Source organism: Pleurodeles waltl, chromosome 11 (genome assembly GCF_031143425.1).
Source record: "Pleurodeles waltl isolate 20211129_DDA chromosome 11, aPleWal1.hap1.20221129, whole genome shotgun sequence".
Lineage (NCBI taxonomy): Eukaryota > Metazoa > Chordata > Amphibia > Caudata > Salamandridae > Pleurodeles > Pleurodeles waltl.
The window spans coordinates 323,301,618-323,317,235 of NC_090450.1; the positions used below are offsets into that span (position 1 = coordinate 323,301,618).

Below are 15,618 nucleotides of genomic sequence, written 5' to 3' on the forward strand. Positions count from 1 at the left end.
TTACTTCCTGGTTTTGAAGCTGTTTACCCATGCTTTCCACACGCTGGTGTATGGACTATCTCTGTACCCTAATTTCCCAAACGTCTCCTTGTTTGTCCTTAAAGTCACTGTCAAACCCTTCTCTCCTTAATTCACTTGTCTTTCTCCTACTCTCACTGCATGATAGCCAGTCCCACACACTCTCTGGTGAGACTACCATGGCCGCTTCCTCTGCTAAGGGAGTGGACTACCTTCAGTCCTTCTATGCTCCTTCCTAGAGATATTGACTGTCTTTTGTACCTACAGCCCTTTTTACATTGTCACTCCACCCTGTATTCCCTATGTCCCATTGATTTTGGGTGGACCCCTGTTCTTTAATTACTTTACATGTAGTTTGTCTTCTCTGAAGTAACTGCGACTTGGCTGATGAAACCTGTGATTGGTCATCACTATCCCCTGAACTCTGCTCTCTGTTCTTATCTTGTTGGGGAAAGGCTGGATCTAGATGTAGTATGAACTGAATCTCTAATTGCCTTGAAAATTGGGGGTCCCCTCCCCTAGTTTTCTGCCTAGGAATGCTTTCCCTCTTTCGCTTTGGTATTTGTGGGGTTACCTGGGGGTCGCTGTAGGGGAGTGTGGAGAGATTCCAATTTCAGGGTTCTCAAACCCTCCTGCAGGTTCTTGCAGCTGCACTAGTGGGTAGATGCTAGGCACTGTGAGCGTGGTGCTCATAGGGTCATAAAGGGATGGGGAAAAAGACAGGGTATTAGGGGTAATTCTTTGTGAGAAGTCTTTTGACTTGTCACAAAATATTCTCCATAAGGCTATCGTCGCTTCCCTTTTCTTTAATTGGTTCCTGCAAATTTACTCCTAAGGTACATGACACATGCTCAATTATCCTATTATTCAATGTTCCTTCTTTTGACCAAGGATATGTATGCTTTGGGTGGCTTTAACCTACTCCAGGCTCTACTTTCGTAATTTCTTCTTGTCACTGTGGAATACCTTCTGCATACGCTCTAATGGGATCTCCATAATTAGGCATGTTTACTACTTTAATTTTTTTAATCTATTCTGCTACCAGATCAAATAATCTTTGCACTAAGCCTATAGTGGTAGTACTTCATCATTTGTTTCTATTTTTCATATCACAATATACATTCGCCTTTTAATCTTGCTTCACCAATTCTACGGGGCACATTACACTATAAACTTTTCGTTTTATGCAATGTATATACAATACCAAGTTTGCACATGTAAACAACGCTACACAACAACATCACACTGTTGCCACATTTCATTCAAATATGCACACTCTCACCTCCATTCACACTGAAGGAAAAATAAATTCAACACCAAATTCTATTGTAGGGCGATAGTCACAGCTCTAATAAACTTTCAGTAAATGCAACTAGCAACCCCTGGCCACCTTCCTCCATGCTGCAGAGGAGATACTTTTCAGACCATGCATTTTAGAATCCTCGGAAAGACAGCTGGACATTAGGTCTAGGTTGGGAATTTGAGTGTTCAGATTTTAACTGGAGGTAAAGTTTAGTGACACCAGTTTTTCAGCTGACACTCAGTGTCAAATGGAACATATCTGGGCACCTCCTGAGTTCAAAGTTCCCACGTAGGCCACTTCTGACCCATTGTCGGGAATCATAGGTTACTAGTTATGTAGGTGCCTTATTGATTGTGCAACACATATACACAATCCTCCAATATGTATTGGAAAAATTGCATGTGGTACCCTTTGTTCTCTTACTATCTTAAATCCTACATTTACACTACATTTAAATATTTAACTTTGTCAAGACAAACACAACTCAAAATTCTATTCTACATCTGCGTCTAATGTTGCCAAAAAGAACACTCTAAATCATAAACAAGGGTTGTGATCTGTTTTGTCCTCACCTTTAAAAGACAGCAATCCCTGCATCCTTCTCACCCCCATGCACAAGCAGAACTTCAGCTTAAACCCGGCTTCTACTTACCTCATCAAAGTGTGTGCACTGGTCTCTCTGTAGCAGGGATTAGAGGTCTTCCAGTGCCAGCTGCTAGGTGAGGGGCAAGGGAATCTCCTGGAATCTGGCTTGCCAACTGTTACAGGGTGGGAAAAACACTCCGAACTCAAATAACCATGCAGACTCTTCTTGGCAATCCAAAGACAGCATTTACAAGCTTTTGCAACAGGACGAAAAACACTACGGCTGCACCTCAACCCCCTCAAGCTGCTTCTCCGGTTTTTCCCAAATGCGTGTTCACAAGCAGGCCTTTTTATACAATTCAATGCAACGCTTTCTTACACCTAGTAAATAATCAGTAATTGCAAATTACAGATTTAAGATGGAAAAACACTTAAAAAAATGTGACCCCATGACCCAGAATTACTGAACTAAACCATTACGCGTTCTTTGTTATACTTTTGACAATGCTATATGACAGGGCATTCTTTGGTCTGAGAATGCCTAGGTGTTTCATAGATGTAATCTTTTTAGAATTTATGCTGGCAGCATTATATGCCTGCGGCCTCCATGTGCTCTGAAGTAAGTTTATTGTCTGCACCAATTGTTTAATCAGAGCACTAGGGTGCTCTGTGCTAATTTGATTATGAACCTAATGTCTAATCAGGCCTCACTCTGTTTGAAGGGATGGAGTTTTGCCGGGGGACTTGTGTACTGGTATCCTAAATACTTTTGGGTCAGTTCGACATGAGCTGGCCTTGAACTAAAAACTCTTTCACATTTCCTATTACACTACATTATTTAGTGAACTTTTGACCTTGTTTGTGTCAGTGTGGAAGTTGGGCCCAAACTGTTTTTTTAACTATGATCAGCTGTGTGGTTTCTGCTTGGGCCTGATGTTGCCCAATATTTTCGTGTTTCATATTTCCTACATAAAGTTTATTTTTTACATTCCCTACAACAGCCTTATCAATCACTCATACACCACACAGAACCCTTCCAAGTAATGGCTCCAAAGGGGCCCATTATGATGGTCACAAGCCCAATAGATGGATCCATTCCTCATCTTTGTTCATCTGTCCAAACACTTATGAAGTGTCTGCAAGGGGCATGTTGATAGGTCATAAAAAAAATATTTATTTCAACTTGCTCATATGGAACCTAATTGAGGAAAGAAAAACATACAGAACACTTGATGGATTTATTCATGGTTATTTATTAGTGAGTAGTAAAAAACAATCAGAAATAGAATGAGGTGATGTAACTTGCACAAGTCATGCCATTGTAAAAGAAGACGCCAAGTTCCTGCAGAATATTTTCATGGGCTGCAAATGTTTCCCCTCAGAGACAAGCTGGTCACATGTTGATGTTCAATTGGCTACTTCGAACAGCTGTGGAAGGTGCAGGCTGAGAGGAGTTCTACAGGGCAGAAATAGTGAAGCCATTAGAAGATGCTAACACAGTTCCAGATTTATTCATTTCAGTGCAACTCTAATCCTCCTGACTTTGTCTTTCCTTTCATCTCCACCCAAATTCTTCAATCTTTGGAAAATCTGAATTTCAATTAAATTGCATTGGATGAACTCCCTGCACACAGAGAACATTGCTATTGACAGCTAGTGTCACTAAGAGGGTTTGAGGGCAGAGTGATAATGAATTGGACTAAAGCATGTACTCAGTGGGTATTACTGACCCTGGATACAGAAAGATATGTATGATTACAAAATTGTGGCTACATATGTCTATGTGCAAAAACATTGGGCTGCAAGCTTATGAGCCAAAAAATGTAATAGGTAAGTTTAATGAATGATAAAGATTAGTGAAATCTGAAAGCGAGTCAGGATTACCAAGGTATACCCACAAGTACAACCCTGCCTGGTGCCTTTGGTAAACTCATAGCATAGACAGGACTTTGCTATATGTCATTTGTGATTGCTGAACTTAAAGAATCTCCACTCCAAATGTAGGAGCTATATTGTTGCTAAATTGATGATCAGAAATTTAACAAGATGGCACAAGAACTGGTGTGACACATATAAAGCAACAATCCTTGCCTATTTCAAGATTTGGGTCCTCAGATTTGACAGTAATCATCCTACTCCTGTTTGTCACCCTTTTCTCACATGTTATTAGTAGCTGAGGGCCAGATTTAATATCTGGTAGATGGTTTGTTTTACCACCAGGATGACACAGTACATTTCTCCATCACCCTGACAGAGGTACTGTGTGCCATATTTAGAAATGACTAGCAAACAGACGGTTACTTCTTGAAGCATTGGCATGAACCGCCACCGCAGTGCTTCCTGTCAGTCCCTTTTTCAATTTGATGCAGGGCTCTGTCAACATGACAGAGCCCTGGAACAAACTGTTTTCTTTTTTCTTTTCAAAAAGACAATCCCAAAAAGAAAAAAGAAAACGCTCCCCTCGACATGGGAAAGGGCTAATTTAGCAAGGTTCACTACCCTTACTGCCAGAGTTTTCCTGAATTAGTAGTCAGCCCCCAACAGCCCTTAATCCGCAGGGCCTTTGGAGTGGTCTAATCATGGCAGAGACAGAGTAGTCTCTGCAGTGCTTCATCTCTGCTGTGTTTAAACAAAGATCCACCCGCATTTAATTTCAGCAGGCAGACCATTATATTGGCATTGTTACACTGAATTATTAATTACATTATTAATAAATATTCATGTAGTTTGAGTGCTAGATTTGTGTAGAAAATGTATTAACTTAAAGTGTACTTATTAATGGCTTATTATTGTGAAATGTTGAGCTTATGTTTGATAAATATAGCAATAGGACATATTAATGGTTATGGATTACATATTAGCTTTATTAATTGTAGGCCCTAACTTCGGGAGGTCTTGGCCTAGTTGCACGGCCTCATGACAAGCTGCATTGAATAATGAATCATGATGTATTGCTGACCGAACTGATGTCCTATTGACGAAGACTGTCACAGCTTGCTGAACAATATTGAGGACAGATATTAAACTATGATACTGATTGTTGAGTCTATTTGCTTTTCTTTCTAGGTACTAACAGCTAATGTTGATAGAGCCATAGTTATATGTTTTTCCAAATTTGTGTGACTAAATTGTTTAGCATGAAGCCCACACATGCTGTTCTAATCTGGTGTTAGTTAGGGTTCTCACTGATGAAGTTCGCTATATGTAATAACATTTGATGTCTTTTCTTTGCTGAATCTAAATGCATGTAATCTCCTTTGCACAATTATTCTTGCTATTATTTTGTACTGTAACCTTAGAATGTGTGGTAGCTCAAGCTTGTGATTCTTTCGACGCTTTGGTCAGCCAGTATTGTTTCTGTATCTTTATCATTTGATTTTGCGATTAAGTTATGTGACTTTAGCATTATTCATATAGGGAAATAAACATTCTAGCTTTTACATAAAGGTATGGTTATTTATGAATGAGAGGTCATGGTGTTTTAAAATGACTGACTCTCATTGATTATTGAGGTCATTGATTGTTATTTGCTATTGATTTGTATTGGTACAGGGTTCATGGTGGGAAAAACTCGAAGCGCAGTCAAAGGGTCCATCGGCCTAATCGCGTCTCCCTTGTGAGTTTACTTAATAAGGTCTGACGCGCTAACAGAGAAGGTAGCAGAGATTGATGGTTTATATCCTTAAGAGCCCATCATAGAGGCCCGGTAAATGTTTTGTCTCATTAAGAGCCCATCACACAGTCCAGAGATAGGTAGTAGAGTATTTGGTCCCGGAGAATGTAAGTGAGAAATAGCAGGTGTTCCCGGAGGTGATAATAGGGTGGAGGTTAGTCTCCTACAGAGAACAAAATGATTTGCAGATTTGAAAGAAATAAAAATGTGTCTCTGCGGACCTAAAATGACTTTACTAGAATCTTGGAGCTTGCCAATGATGGGTTGAGGATGTTCTCGGCATTCTAGTGACAATGTGAATGGAGTAGGCTTTGGGCTTGCACAACTTATCCAAATTGCAGGTGAATTGTGATGTTTGTGAAGGTTTAGGGAGTATGTGTACTCCGAAGTGTGAGACTAGGGAACTCATCAAACTTCACATGTGTGTGGCACTTTGTTCTCAAAAATTGTTCAGGTGGTTGTTGGTATATGGACCCTGCATAGTCTAAGACTCCAGCGTATACTGAAAAAGTGCATGAAACACTTGTTTTTTGCTGTAATTTGTCTAGTTTAATAGGTCAATCGGGTGTAGTCGACAAGTCAGAGTGTGAGTCAAAGTGAGTGAAAGAATTTTTGACTGAGATCAGGCGAGTCCTATGTGCATCAGGGCAGACCCACTGATCAGTTGAGAGTGAAATTTGCAGGTCGAAATTTGCTTGTGAATCAGGGAAATTGAGAAAGAAGGAGTAGCTGAGCGAAACGCCGTCATTGAAAAATCCATAAAGTTTCCGAAGCGATTGTGTTACTTTACCTGTAGTAAACTGACAAATTGAGTTTTGATTTTTTTTTTTTTGTGCTCACAATAATTTTGCATTAGTTTCATGTGAATGTAAGTTTGGGAGGACAAGCCGCAATATGTGTGAGTGTGATATCACTGGAGGTGCGCTGGGACCGGCTGGTTAGTGAGAAGGGTCGCGCGTGGGTTGGCAGCCGTCCGTGAAGTGCAATTGGTTGAGAAGGTTAGTGAAGAGAATTCTTGGATTAAAAGTCACTTCCTGATTTGATTTTGAATAATATAAAGGTCGCAAAAATGAAAATGTTCAAGGCTTTAAAGAGTGCTTTAAGGGGAGATATATACATTAAAACAAGTATAGGAGATATTGCATTGCCGGAAGGTACACCTGTGTAATGTCTACTCCTCGTGGGTGAGTCTCGCACTCACTCACGAGGAGAGATCCCATTCAAGAACGGTGCTGATGGCAGTTGCTGTTAGCCTCCCTCCTGGTTAGATGTGAATAAATCACATATACTCACCGCTCCTATATATTCCGGTTCATTTCACTGGCGACGAGGGACTTTATATGCTGACTTAGTCGACCAGGAGGAGAGGCGACCCTGGACCCTATGTTGTCAGTGCAGTCGGTTCCGAGAAATGCAGCATTCCCCGTGATTCAGCTGCGATGTGTTGGATCTGGCAGCGTCATTGTAAAGGTGCTGGAGAACCTCTGGGTCAGTGTGGCTTTGGGGTGTGGTTTCATTTCCCGCAGGGGGAGTTTCCGGCATTTGGGAGCTGAGTTTATTTGTTTTACCACGCCGCATATGCATGGTTTCAGCTGTGTACCTTGTTGCTAAGCAACCAGCATGTGTCCAGGGATCCACGGACTGCTTGCTTTGATCCAAGTTTTCTCCAAAGTGTGGGCAATTAAAAGACATCCTCGGTTCTGTCGCTGTCTGACAAACAAAAGTCGTGTATTTTTGTGCCTACTTTCAAATTTCTGCCATAATTTATTACATAAATATTAAAAGTATTTTTAAAAGAAAAAAAACACAAAATTGGTAAAGAGAAATAATCTGCCACATATATTATAATATGGAGGGATTTGCAGCTCCAACATTTTTCCTTAATTCTCCTGGTGAACCTATCACGGCATGGGAGGACTGGAAAGAGGGTTTTGAGGCGTACGTTTTGGCTGTTGGTGGTGATATTTTCACATCATCTAGGAAACTTGCCATTTTACATTTTTGCCTAGGAGCTGAGGGCAGACGCATTCTAAAATATTTGCCTGATGTGGGGGATGAAGACTCAGAAGACAGAGATGAGGATTACCTTGCTATGGAACAGCTGGATGAAAAGTTTGGCAAGAAAAGGAATGTAGTGGTGGAGTGGTTTAAGTTTCTTAGAGAGGTCACAACTACCTGGTGAATCAGTGGAAAGTTATGTGGCTGGGTTGAGAGCCTTGACATACTCGTGCAACTACAAAGAAATTCCAAGAAGAGATGCTAGGGGACCAGCTAGTTTTAAAGGCTCACAACAGGAAAATACAGGAAAAGCTACTTAACACACAAGATTTAACTTTACAATTAGCGATTGACATAATGAACAGAGCAGAAATAACTGATGACGGTCTAAAGGAATTGTCAACTCCATCAGGAACAGTGAACTCTATTCATCTAGATGGAGCCAAATCTAAAAGAATGGATCAGCCGCATGCATTTACAAAATCAATTAAAAGGGATAACTTAACATGCTTCAAGTGTGGCTTAAAGGAACAGTTAGCGCCTGACCCACGTTGTACTGCAGTCAGCCAAACTTGTTGGAGGTGCAAAGCTAAGGGCCATTTTGCACATGTATGCAAAGGAAGACAATTTGGTGATAGAAAACCTAATGGGGTGGTGAATTCTGGGGAGGGTAACGATGTTCAAAATGTTGGTCAAGAATATATTTTGCAAATTGTGGATGTTGGTTGCGTGAGGAGGAATGGTCCTCACTGTGTCATTAGTATCGATGGTGTTGATATAAGAGTTATGGCTGATTCAGGTGCACAATATACCTTAATTGGGAAGGAGTACATGTCAAAATTTCCAGGTTGAGAAATCAAACTTCCTAACGTGAGCTTAGTAGCCTATGGAAATAAGCCTATTGATTTGGTAGGATTCATGGAGGCTGGTCTGGAGTTTCAGGGTGTGAATGCTACATCTAAAGTATATTTTGCTGAAGATGGCGCTAGTCTGCTGGGTTGGCCACAACAAAGGGATCAGGGAATTCGCCTGGATCCTAACCAACCTGAACAAGTTCTTGGTGTATACACAGAAGTAAATGCTGTTCAGAATCACACTTTTGTGGAAGAGTACCTACAAGTCTTTAGGAAGGGGTTAGGCAGACTAAAGGGATTCCTGGATATAATTATATTGAAACAAAAGGCCATTCCCAAGGCTCATAAGCCTTGTCCCGTTCCTAATGTCATGAGAGAACCATTGTGTAAAGAACTAGATAAGTTGTGTAATAAGGATGTTATTGAAGAGATAGAAGCATCCGAGTGGTTGGCTCCAGTGGTTATTGCGAGGAAGGCTAATGGGGATTTGCGTTTATGTGTGGACCTCAGAGATCTTAACACAGCCATCTGAGTTGATAGGCACCCCTTGCCTAATATTGGTGAAATGCTGACTATGTTGAAGGGGGGCAAGGTTTTCCCCTCTGGGCTTATCATCTGCTTAGCATCAGATAGTAATGCATCCTGATTCTCGTGCTCTAACATCCTTTATTACTCCCGAAGGTGCGTTTAGGTTCAAGCGCATGCCTTTTGGTTTAGCCTCTGCTGCAGCCGTCTTCCAGAGGGCCATGCATCATCTGTTCAAAGATGTTCCGTCTGTGACGTATTTCCAAGACGATATTTTAGTGTTTGGAAGGGATCATAATGAGCATGATTGTACCATGAGGAGAGTGCTTGATACTTTGAGAGATGGCGGACTATCAAACTGGAGAAGTGCAAAATTGGTGTACCCGGGGTGGAGTATTTAGGTCATTGGATAGACCAGAAGGGCACATCTTCTAAACTGAAGTTGGTGTCAGCCATTGAGAATGCACCTTCTCCTGGAAACAAGGATCAGTTTAGATCATTTTTAGGTTTGGCTGAGTACTATTTGAGATTCATTGGTATGGTTGCTGATAAAACAAAGTGTATGAGGAAGTTGATGTGCAAGAAGGAGCAATTTGTGTGGAGTGAGGAGTGTGAATCAGAATTTGTGGAACTGAAAAGGTTGACTGTGGTTGCACCTGCACTCAAACCATTTGACACGAAAGATCAGAGCACTATCAACACAAATGCCAATTCATTTGGTCTAGCGCCGTATTGCTACAGGTGAGAGAGGGCATGGAGGTAACCATTGCGTATGCTTCCAGACCTTTGAAGGATGCAGTGAAGAATTACTCCACCATTGAAAGAGAAGCTCTTGCTTGTTGGTGGGGTGTTAATTATTTCAGAAAATATGCATGGGGTAAAAGTTTTGTGATTGGGACTGACCATCAGCCTTTAATGGATGTTTTTTCCGCAAAATGTGGAGGCAGAGCTACTCCCAGAATAGCCCAGTGGGAGATGAGGATGCTGGAGTATAACTATATTATGAGGTACATGCCAGGCAAAAGAAATCTGTTAGCGGATTTTTTATCCAGGTTGCCTTCAAATGAGGAGGTGGAAGTGGATGAGGAACATGAGGAAATGGTAGCAACTGTTAATGTGGATATTTGTTGTGTTAAGGATGGCAGAATTTCACATGATGAGTGGTTGATGGTTATACAGGAGGATCTACTTTTGCAGGAAGTTGTAAAATATGTACGAGAAGGCTGGCCAGCAAGAGGAAGTCCTTCTGCAGATGCAGAACATTTCTGCCAAGTGAGTGTTGAGTTATCTGTTGTAAATGACTTAGTGATGAAAGAAGAACAATTTGTGTTTCCTGTTGGGTTGCGAGGGTGGGTGTGAAAGCTTGCCCACAAAGGACATTTGGGCATGAGTGAGACCAAGAGGCGTATCAGGTCGGAATATTGGTGGCCCGGTGTAGACAGGGATGTGGAACACCACATCAGAGATTGTGTTTTGTGTACGTGGAGTGACAAGTCCCAGTGAGTTGTGAAAAAACCTCCCATTGATTCAGATGAATCAGCTGGACCCTGGAAGAAAGTTGCAATTGACATTGTAGGACTGTTGTATGCCTTAGGCATAATACCTAAGTATGCTCTGTTAGTGGTTGACTACTTTTCAAGATGGCCTGTAGTAAAGTATGTGGAAAAAGTCACGACTGATGATGTGGTAGAGTTTTTGATTGATTTGTTTGAATCTGAGGGAGTATCAGAAACTGTTGTGTCTGATAATGTGGTGCAATTTGCGTCTAATGTCATGATTGATTTCTTAGAAAGATATGACATTGAACACATTAAAGCATCTGTTTATTATCCCCAGAGCAATGGTCTGGTTGAGAGGTGGAACAGAACCTTGAAAGATAATTTGCAACTAGCTTTGACTAATGGGGTAAGCTGGCGTAAAGCTGTGAAAGATTTGATTTGGTCATACCGCACCACTCCACATTCTGTAACAGGGTTTTCCCCATTTGAAGCAATGAGGGGAAGGAAGCATAGCTCTGGTGTCAAAGGGTGTTGAAAAGAATAAAGTTGAGTGGGAAGGTGTGGATGATATTTTTGAGGTTGGTGATTGGGTTACGTTTTGAAGGGTGGCAAAGTCCATAAGTGTGATTCCAAGTTTTCTGAGCCTTTGAAAGTTGTCAAAGTGTATGAGTACTCGTTGTTATTAAGTGATGGAAACGTGAAACAGAAACAAAGTAATGAAGGTTCCAAGGTATATTGATTCAAAGTGGTTTGTTCATGAGTCAACTGCAGATGTACCTTTTGAACTTTCTTACCCACAGAACAGGGGGCCTTTTCTGCAATACTAAAAAAAAGCTAATGTTGCCGAGGAGGTTTGGTGAGTTTGCATTGTAAAATGATGTATAGTTTGTCATGCTTACTCATTTGTAAGGGATGCTTATTTGTTTGTACTGTATTTTGTTTATTTTTTTCTCCAAAAATTATGAACAAAGGGTGTGTGTTATGTCTACTCCTCGTGGGCGAGTCTTGCGCTCACTCACAAGGAGAGATTCCATTCAAAAACGGTGCTGACAGCAGTTGCTGTTAGCCTCCCTCATGGTCGGATGTGAATAAATCACAAATAATCATGGCTCCTGTGTACTCGGTTCATTTCAACCAGCGTACATTGTAATCGAAGAGCAGGGTTTCACGCCATGTCTTTGGCTGAAGCAATGGTGCAAAGTGACAGAGAAAGATGGGGACTTAGCATTTCCTGCCCAAGGAACATTTAATTTGAGGAGCTCAGAGCATCTGAGGAGGGTTGTGTATGATCTGAAATCCCCAGCCGAGGCCAGCACCGTTTGAGGCATTAGCAATCTGGGAGTTAGTAGCCAAACAGCAACAACAGAAATTTGAGAGGAGAGTGAAAAAGGCAGAAAAGACACTAGCGGAGGCTAGATGGGACAATGCTCAGAAATTGTGGAAAGCTGAGGTTTTACAGGGAATTAAAATGTTTCCAGCAATTACACAAGACAGCGAGGGAGGTGGAACGAAAGCTACCAGAAAAATGAACAGGAGCCCTTCTGTGAGTAGGAAGCGGAGATCAAAGGAGTCTAGAGGATCATTGACATTTGAGGAAGGGTCAGACTATGATGAGTTTATTTTGCAGTTATTGAGAAATCGTCCCCCACCATATGCAGCACAAGAGAGTAGTCAGAGCACTAGTGTAAATCCTTCATCTCTGACCCAGAGTAACATGACTACAAGTCTAGTGCACGTTAATCCGACCATGACACAGAGCCCAATGCAGAACAGTCTCAAAGTACCTATTAATCTGGTAGCACAAAGTCAGGTACCAAAGCCAAATGTCCCGAGAATTTACCTTGATGTACCTATAGTGGAAACAGCCACAAACTTAATAATGACAACAGGACATGTTTTACCGAAACCGATTTTGGTTTAGACAGAGACAACTCCACTTTTACTGCCTCAAGTGCAGACACAAGTAGTGTCAAAGACCACTCCGATTACAGGGACCCAGACAGATATGTCTGTATTGATGAGTCAAAGTATGGGAACTATCCACCCACAGAATTTGATTATCAGACCAAGCCCAGATGCTGTGTCTGTACCTGTTACCATAGGTCCAGTTGTACCTTTATTCGCACAAGAGAAAACCAGTGCAGATGGACAGGGAGCCCTGAGTCAGAACTCAATGAGGGGAGGACTTAATGAGAATATCCGAGTAGTCTCTCCTGTGGGACAGACCTTTGACCGACCGTGGTCATTGCTAGACCTTAGTCCATTCGGAGTTCCTCTGGATACTGTGATGGGGTTGAATGTTAGTCAGAGTCTGAAATTACTGACACCGCAGTCCCCGAATACAGTGGCACAACAGGTACCACATGCCCAGGCCAATAATATTTTGCTGCAAGGTTTGACTGCCCAGCAATTGACTGAATGGTTAGACAAACTGAGGGGCATATTTATACTTTTTGGTGCATAACTGCACTAACGCAGTTTTGCATCAAAATGTTTTGCACCGGCTTGCACCACTCCTGAGTTCCAGCTGGGCATGGCCATTGCACCCAGTGCCACATAGGTGGGCCCATTTCAGGGCCCCCACTGGCACTTTAACAGATAAAATGAAATACTTACCTCTACCTACCTTTACTTACCTGGGCAGGGTTCCCCATCCTCCCCTTTCCCTTTGGTGTAGGTAGGGGTGTCCCTGGGGCCTGGGATGGTTTTCCACCATGGAAATAGGCCCACAGGTCCCCTAACGCCTGCCCTGACCCAGGTGTTAAATAATGGTACAAAGCAGGCTTTGCACCATTATTTGACCCCTCCTCCCCCATGCGTGATTTTCGCACGGGGGATAAATATGGCCCTAAGGCCATAGAGTCATTTTTTGCACAGGAATGCCTACCTTGCATCTCATCGATGCAAAGTAGGTTTCCATGTCCAATAAATTACTTTAACTTGCGCCAAAGTATAAATATGGAGTAATTTTTGCACTGAATTTACATGTAAAAAATGACGTAAATTTGGCTCAAAACAAGTATAATTATGCCCCTGAATACCCCGCAGCGTGCTCCTAGGGGAGAGGAGTTCTTCAACTATACGAGATTAGGAACGGAAGATTGTGAGCTTATTTGAAGAACTATGGGGGTGAACAGATTAGAGTCCTATACAGAAGCATAGTTGAGATATCTGTGCCTGAAAATTACGAGGGAGGTGAGTTATAGATTAGATTTTGACACAAAAGATTTTGAGCACATGAGATCTGCAGGAATGAACTTAGGGAGTTACTCCAAAGTGTCCAGACATGGGGAGCCTTAGACAAATGGGAATGCAGATGGGCAAGAAAAGAGATAAAAGAAAAAGTGACTCTGCGGAGCTGACTGCAAATGTGCAGCAGGGCAAGGATCCAGTGAAGATCTTACTAATGAGAGAGATTCCAGGCGGGAATTTCATTCATGTCTCCTGGAGCAAAAGTGGCATTCTGTCCTTTACGAATGATTATCACAGGTTGAGAGAGAAGCCAGTAAAATGGTACCAGCAGATTGACAGGTTTGTGAAACTTGCAAAATGCCTGTGGGAACACTTGAACACTCTATTAGAGATATTAGTTCCAGCTGATCTATGGATGGAGTGTAAGAGGAATATAGATTGGCAGACAAAAGAACCACAGAGAGATCAAGTTACAGGTGCGCCATCTCCTGAAGTAATGAAATATTACTACAAAGTGATAGTATTTTTGAAGATGAGAATTTCACCCCAAAACATTGACTGATGGAGAATTGATAGGACAGCTCAGGAAGCCAAGGAGTGGATACATGCATATTGTGAGAAACTGTTGCAGGCGTTTAAGCATTACAGTGGTACAGAAACAATTGAGCCGAAAGACATGATTCATTTTGTGTTCAGATTTGTGGAAGGATTGAGACCTGAAATTAGCCAAATGATTATGAGTCATTTGATTTGCTGACAAACAAAGCCGATTGATAAGGTATTGCAGTATGCAAAATACTGTAGTGACGAAATTGAGTTGAAGCAGAGAAAGCTAAAGGAAAAGGCGATGGTGATGCAGATTAAAGCGGCACAAAAGGGGATGCAGGGAAGTTTTCCACCGCAGCAAGAGCAGCAGCAGGGAAAATTGTTTTTTCAGAATCAGAGGAGAGGTTGCGCAAGAAATGGAAATCATAGTCCTGATTTGAATTCAGTAGTGGTCCAGAATGATGTGCAGGGAATGAAGAGAGTGTTGGCTTGTCATGCCTGCGGAGCGGTCGGACACTGGAAGTGTGATTGTCCGATGATGATAAAGGAAGGTGCCATTCAACAAACAAGTGACATCAATTTGTTTCAAAACATGAGAGGACTGAGAATGAAAGGTCATAATCTGAATTTTCAATATAATGTGAATCAAATGCAGAATTTTCAACCCAGGCATCAGGTGCAAATGCCAAGTGTACAACTGACACAGTTGTAGCCAATGCAACAGCAGGTTCCAATGGTACCTAGACAGCAAATTCAAATACCTCAAGCCCCTATGGAACAGCAGCAGGTGATGCTTCCTCAACATCTCATAGGTCCAACCAAAGTAATAACGCAGTTCACCAGTTCCCGATACACAGTGAGAATGGAATAAACGATGATTGGGTGAGCGAGATTTCAGATGAAGAGGAATGTGTGCTTGCAGCTTCTCTAGAAGTAGATCAGAAAGGCCCATATGTGAAGGGAAAGGTAATGGGTCACAAGGTTTCATTCTTGGTTGACACAGAAGCTACATGCTCTACAGTGAGAACTGCAGAAGTTCCAAACTTTTCCCTTTCAGGAAAGACAGTCCAGATTGTAGGAGTAGCAAATCAGTATTTGACCAACCCTATTACAGAAACAGTTCAGGTTAATATTGGCAACTTTAAAGGATTGCACAAATTCGTAGTCTGTGATTCAAGTCCGGTATCCTTACTGGGAAGAGTCTTGCTGTGTAAAACCAGGTGCACGATTATTTGTTCAAATGATGGAATCGAGATACAGATGAATAGTGATGATGAAGATGACCCAGCTCCAGAGACAGAGTGTGAGACGATAAATGAGGAGGACCCCCTAATTAATTTCTTTTCAGTATTCATTGTGAAGGAGCTTCCTCCTGATTTACAGGGAACGGTTAAAGAGAAAGAGTGGGATTTGACAGGGAAAGAG

At 41.8% G+C, this 15,618-nt stretch overlaps 1 protein-coding gene across 1 annotated transcript in view; it reads right to left on the reverse strand.

The window, feature by feature from the left end:
• Window positions 1-3,139: 3,139 nt before the first annotated feature.
• LOC138265670 (serotransferrin-A-like) overlaps window positions 3,140-15,618 on the reverse strand; it is a 478,400-nt gene continuing 465,921 nt past the window's right edge. The window contains exon 17 of the mRNA XM_069213586.1: window positions 3,140-3,362. Within this exon, the coding sequence (XP_069069687.1) occupies window positions 3,322-3,362 (41 nt within the window). The 3' untranslated portion in view covers window positions 3,140-3,321. The remainder of the gene's footprint in view (window positions 3,363-15,618) is intronic.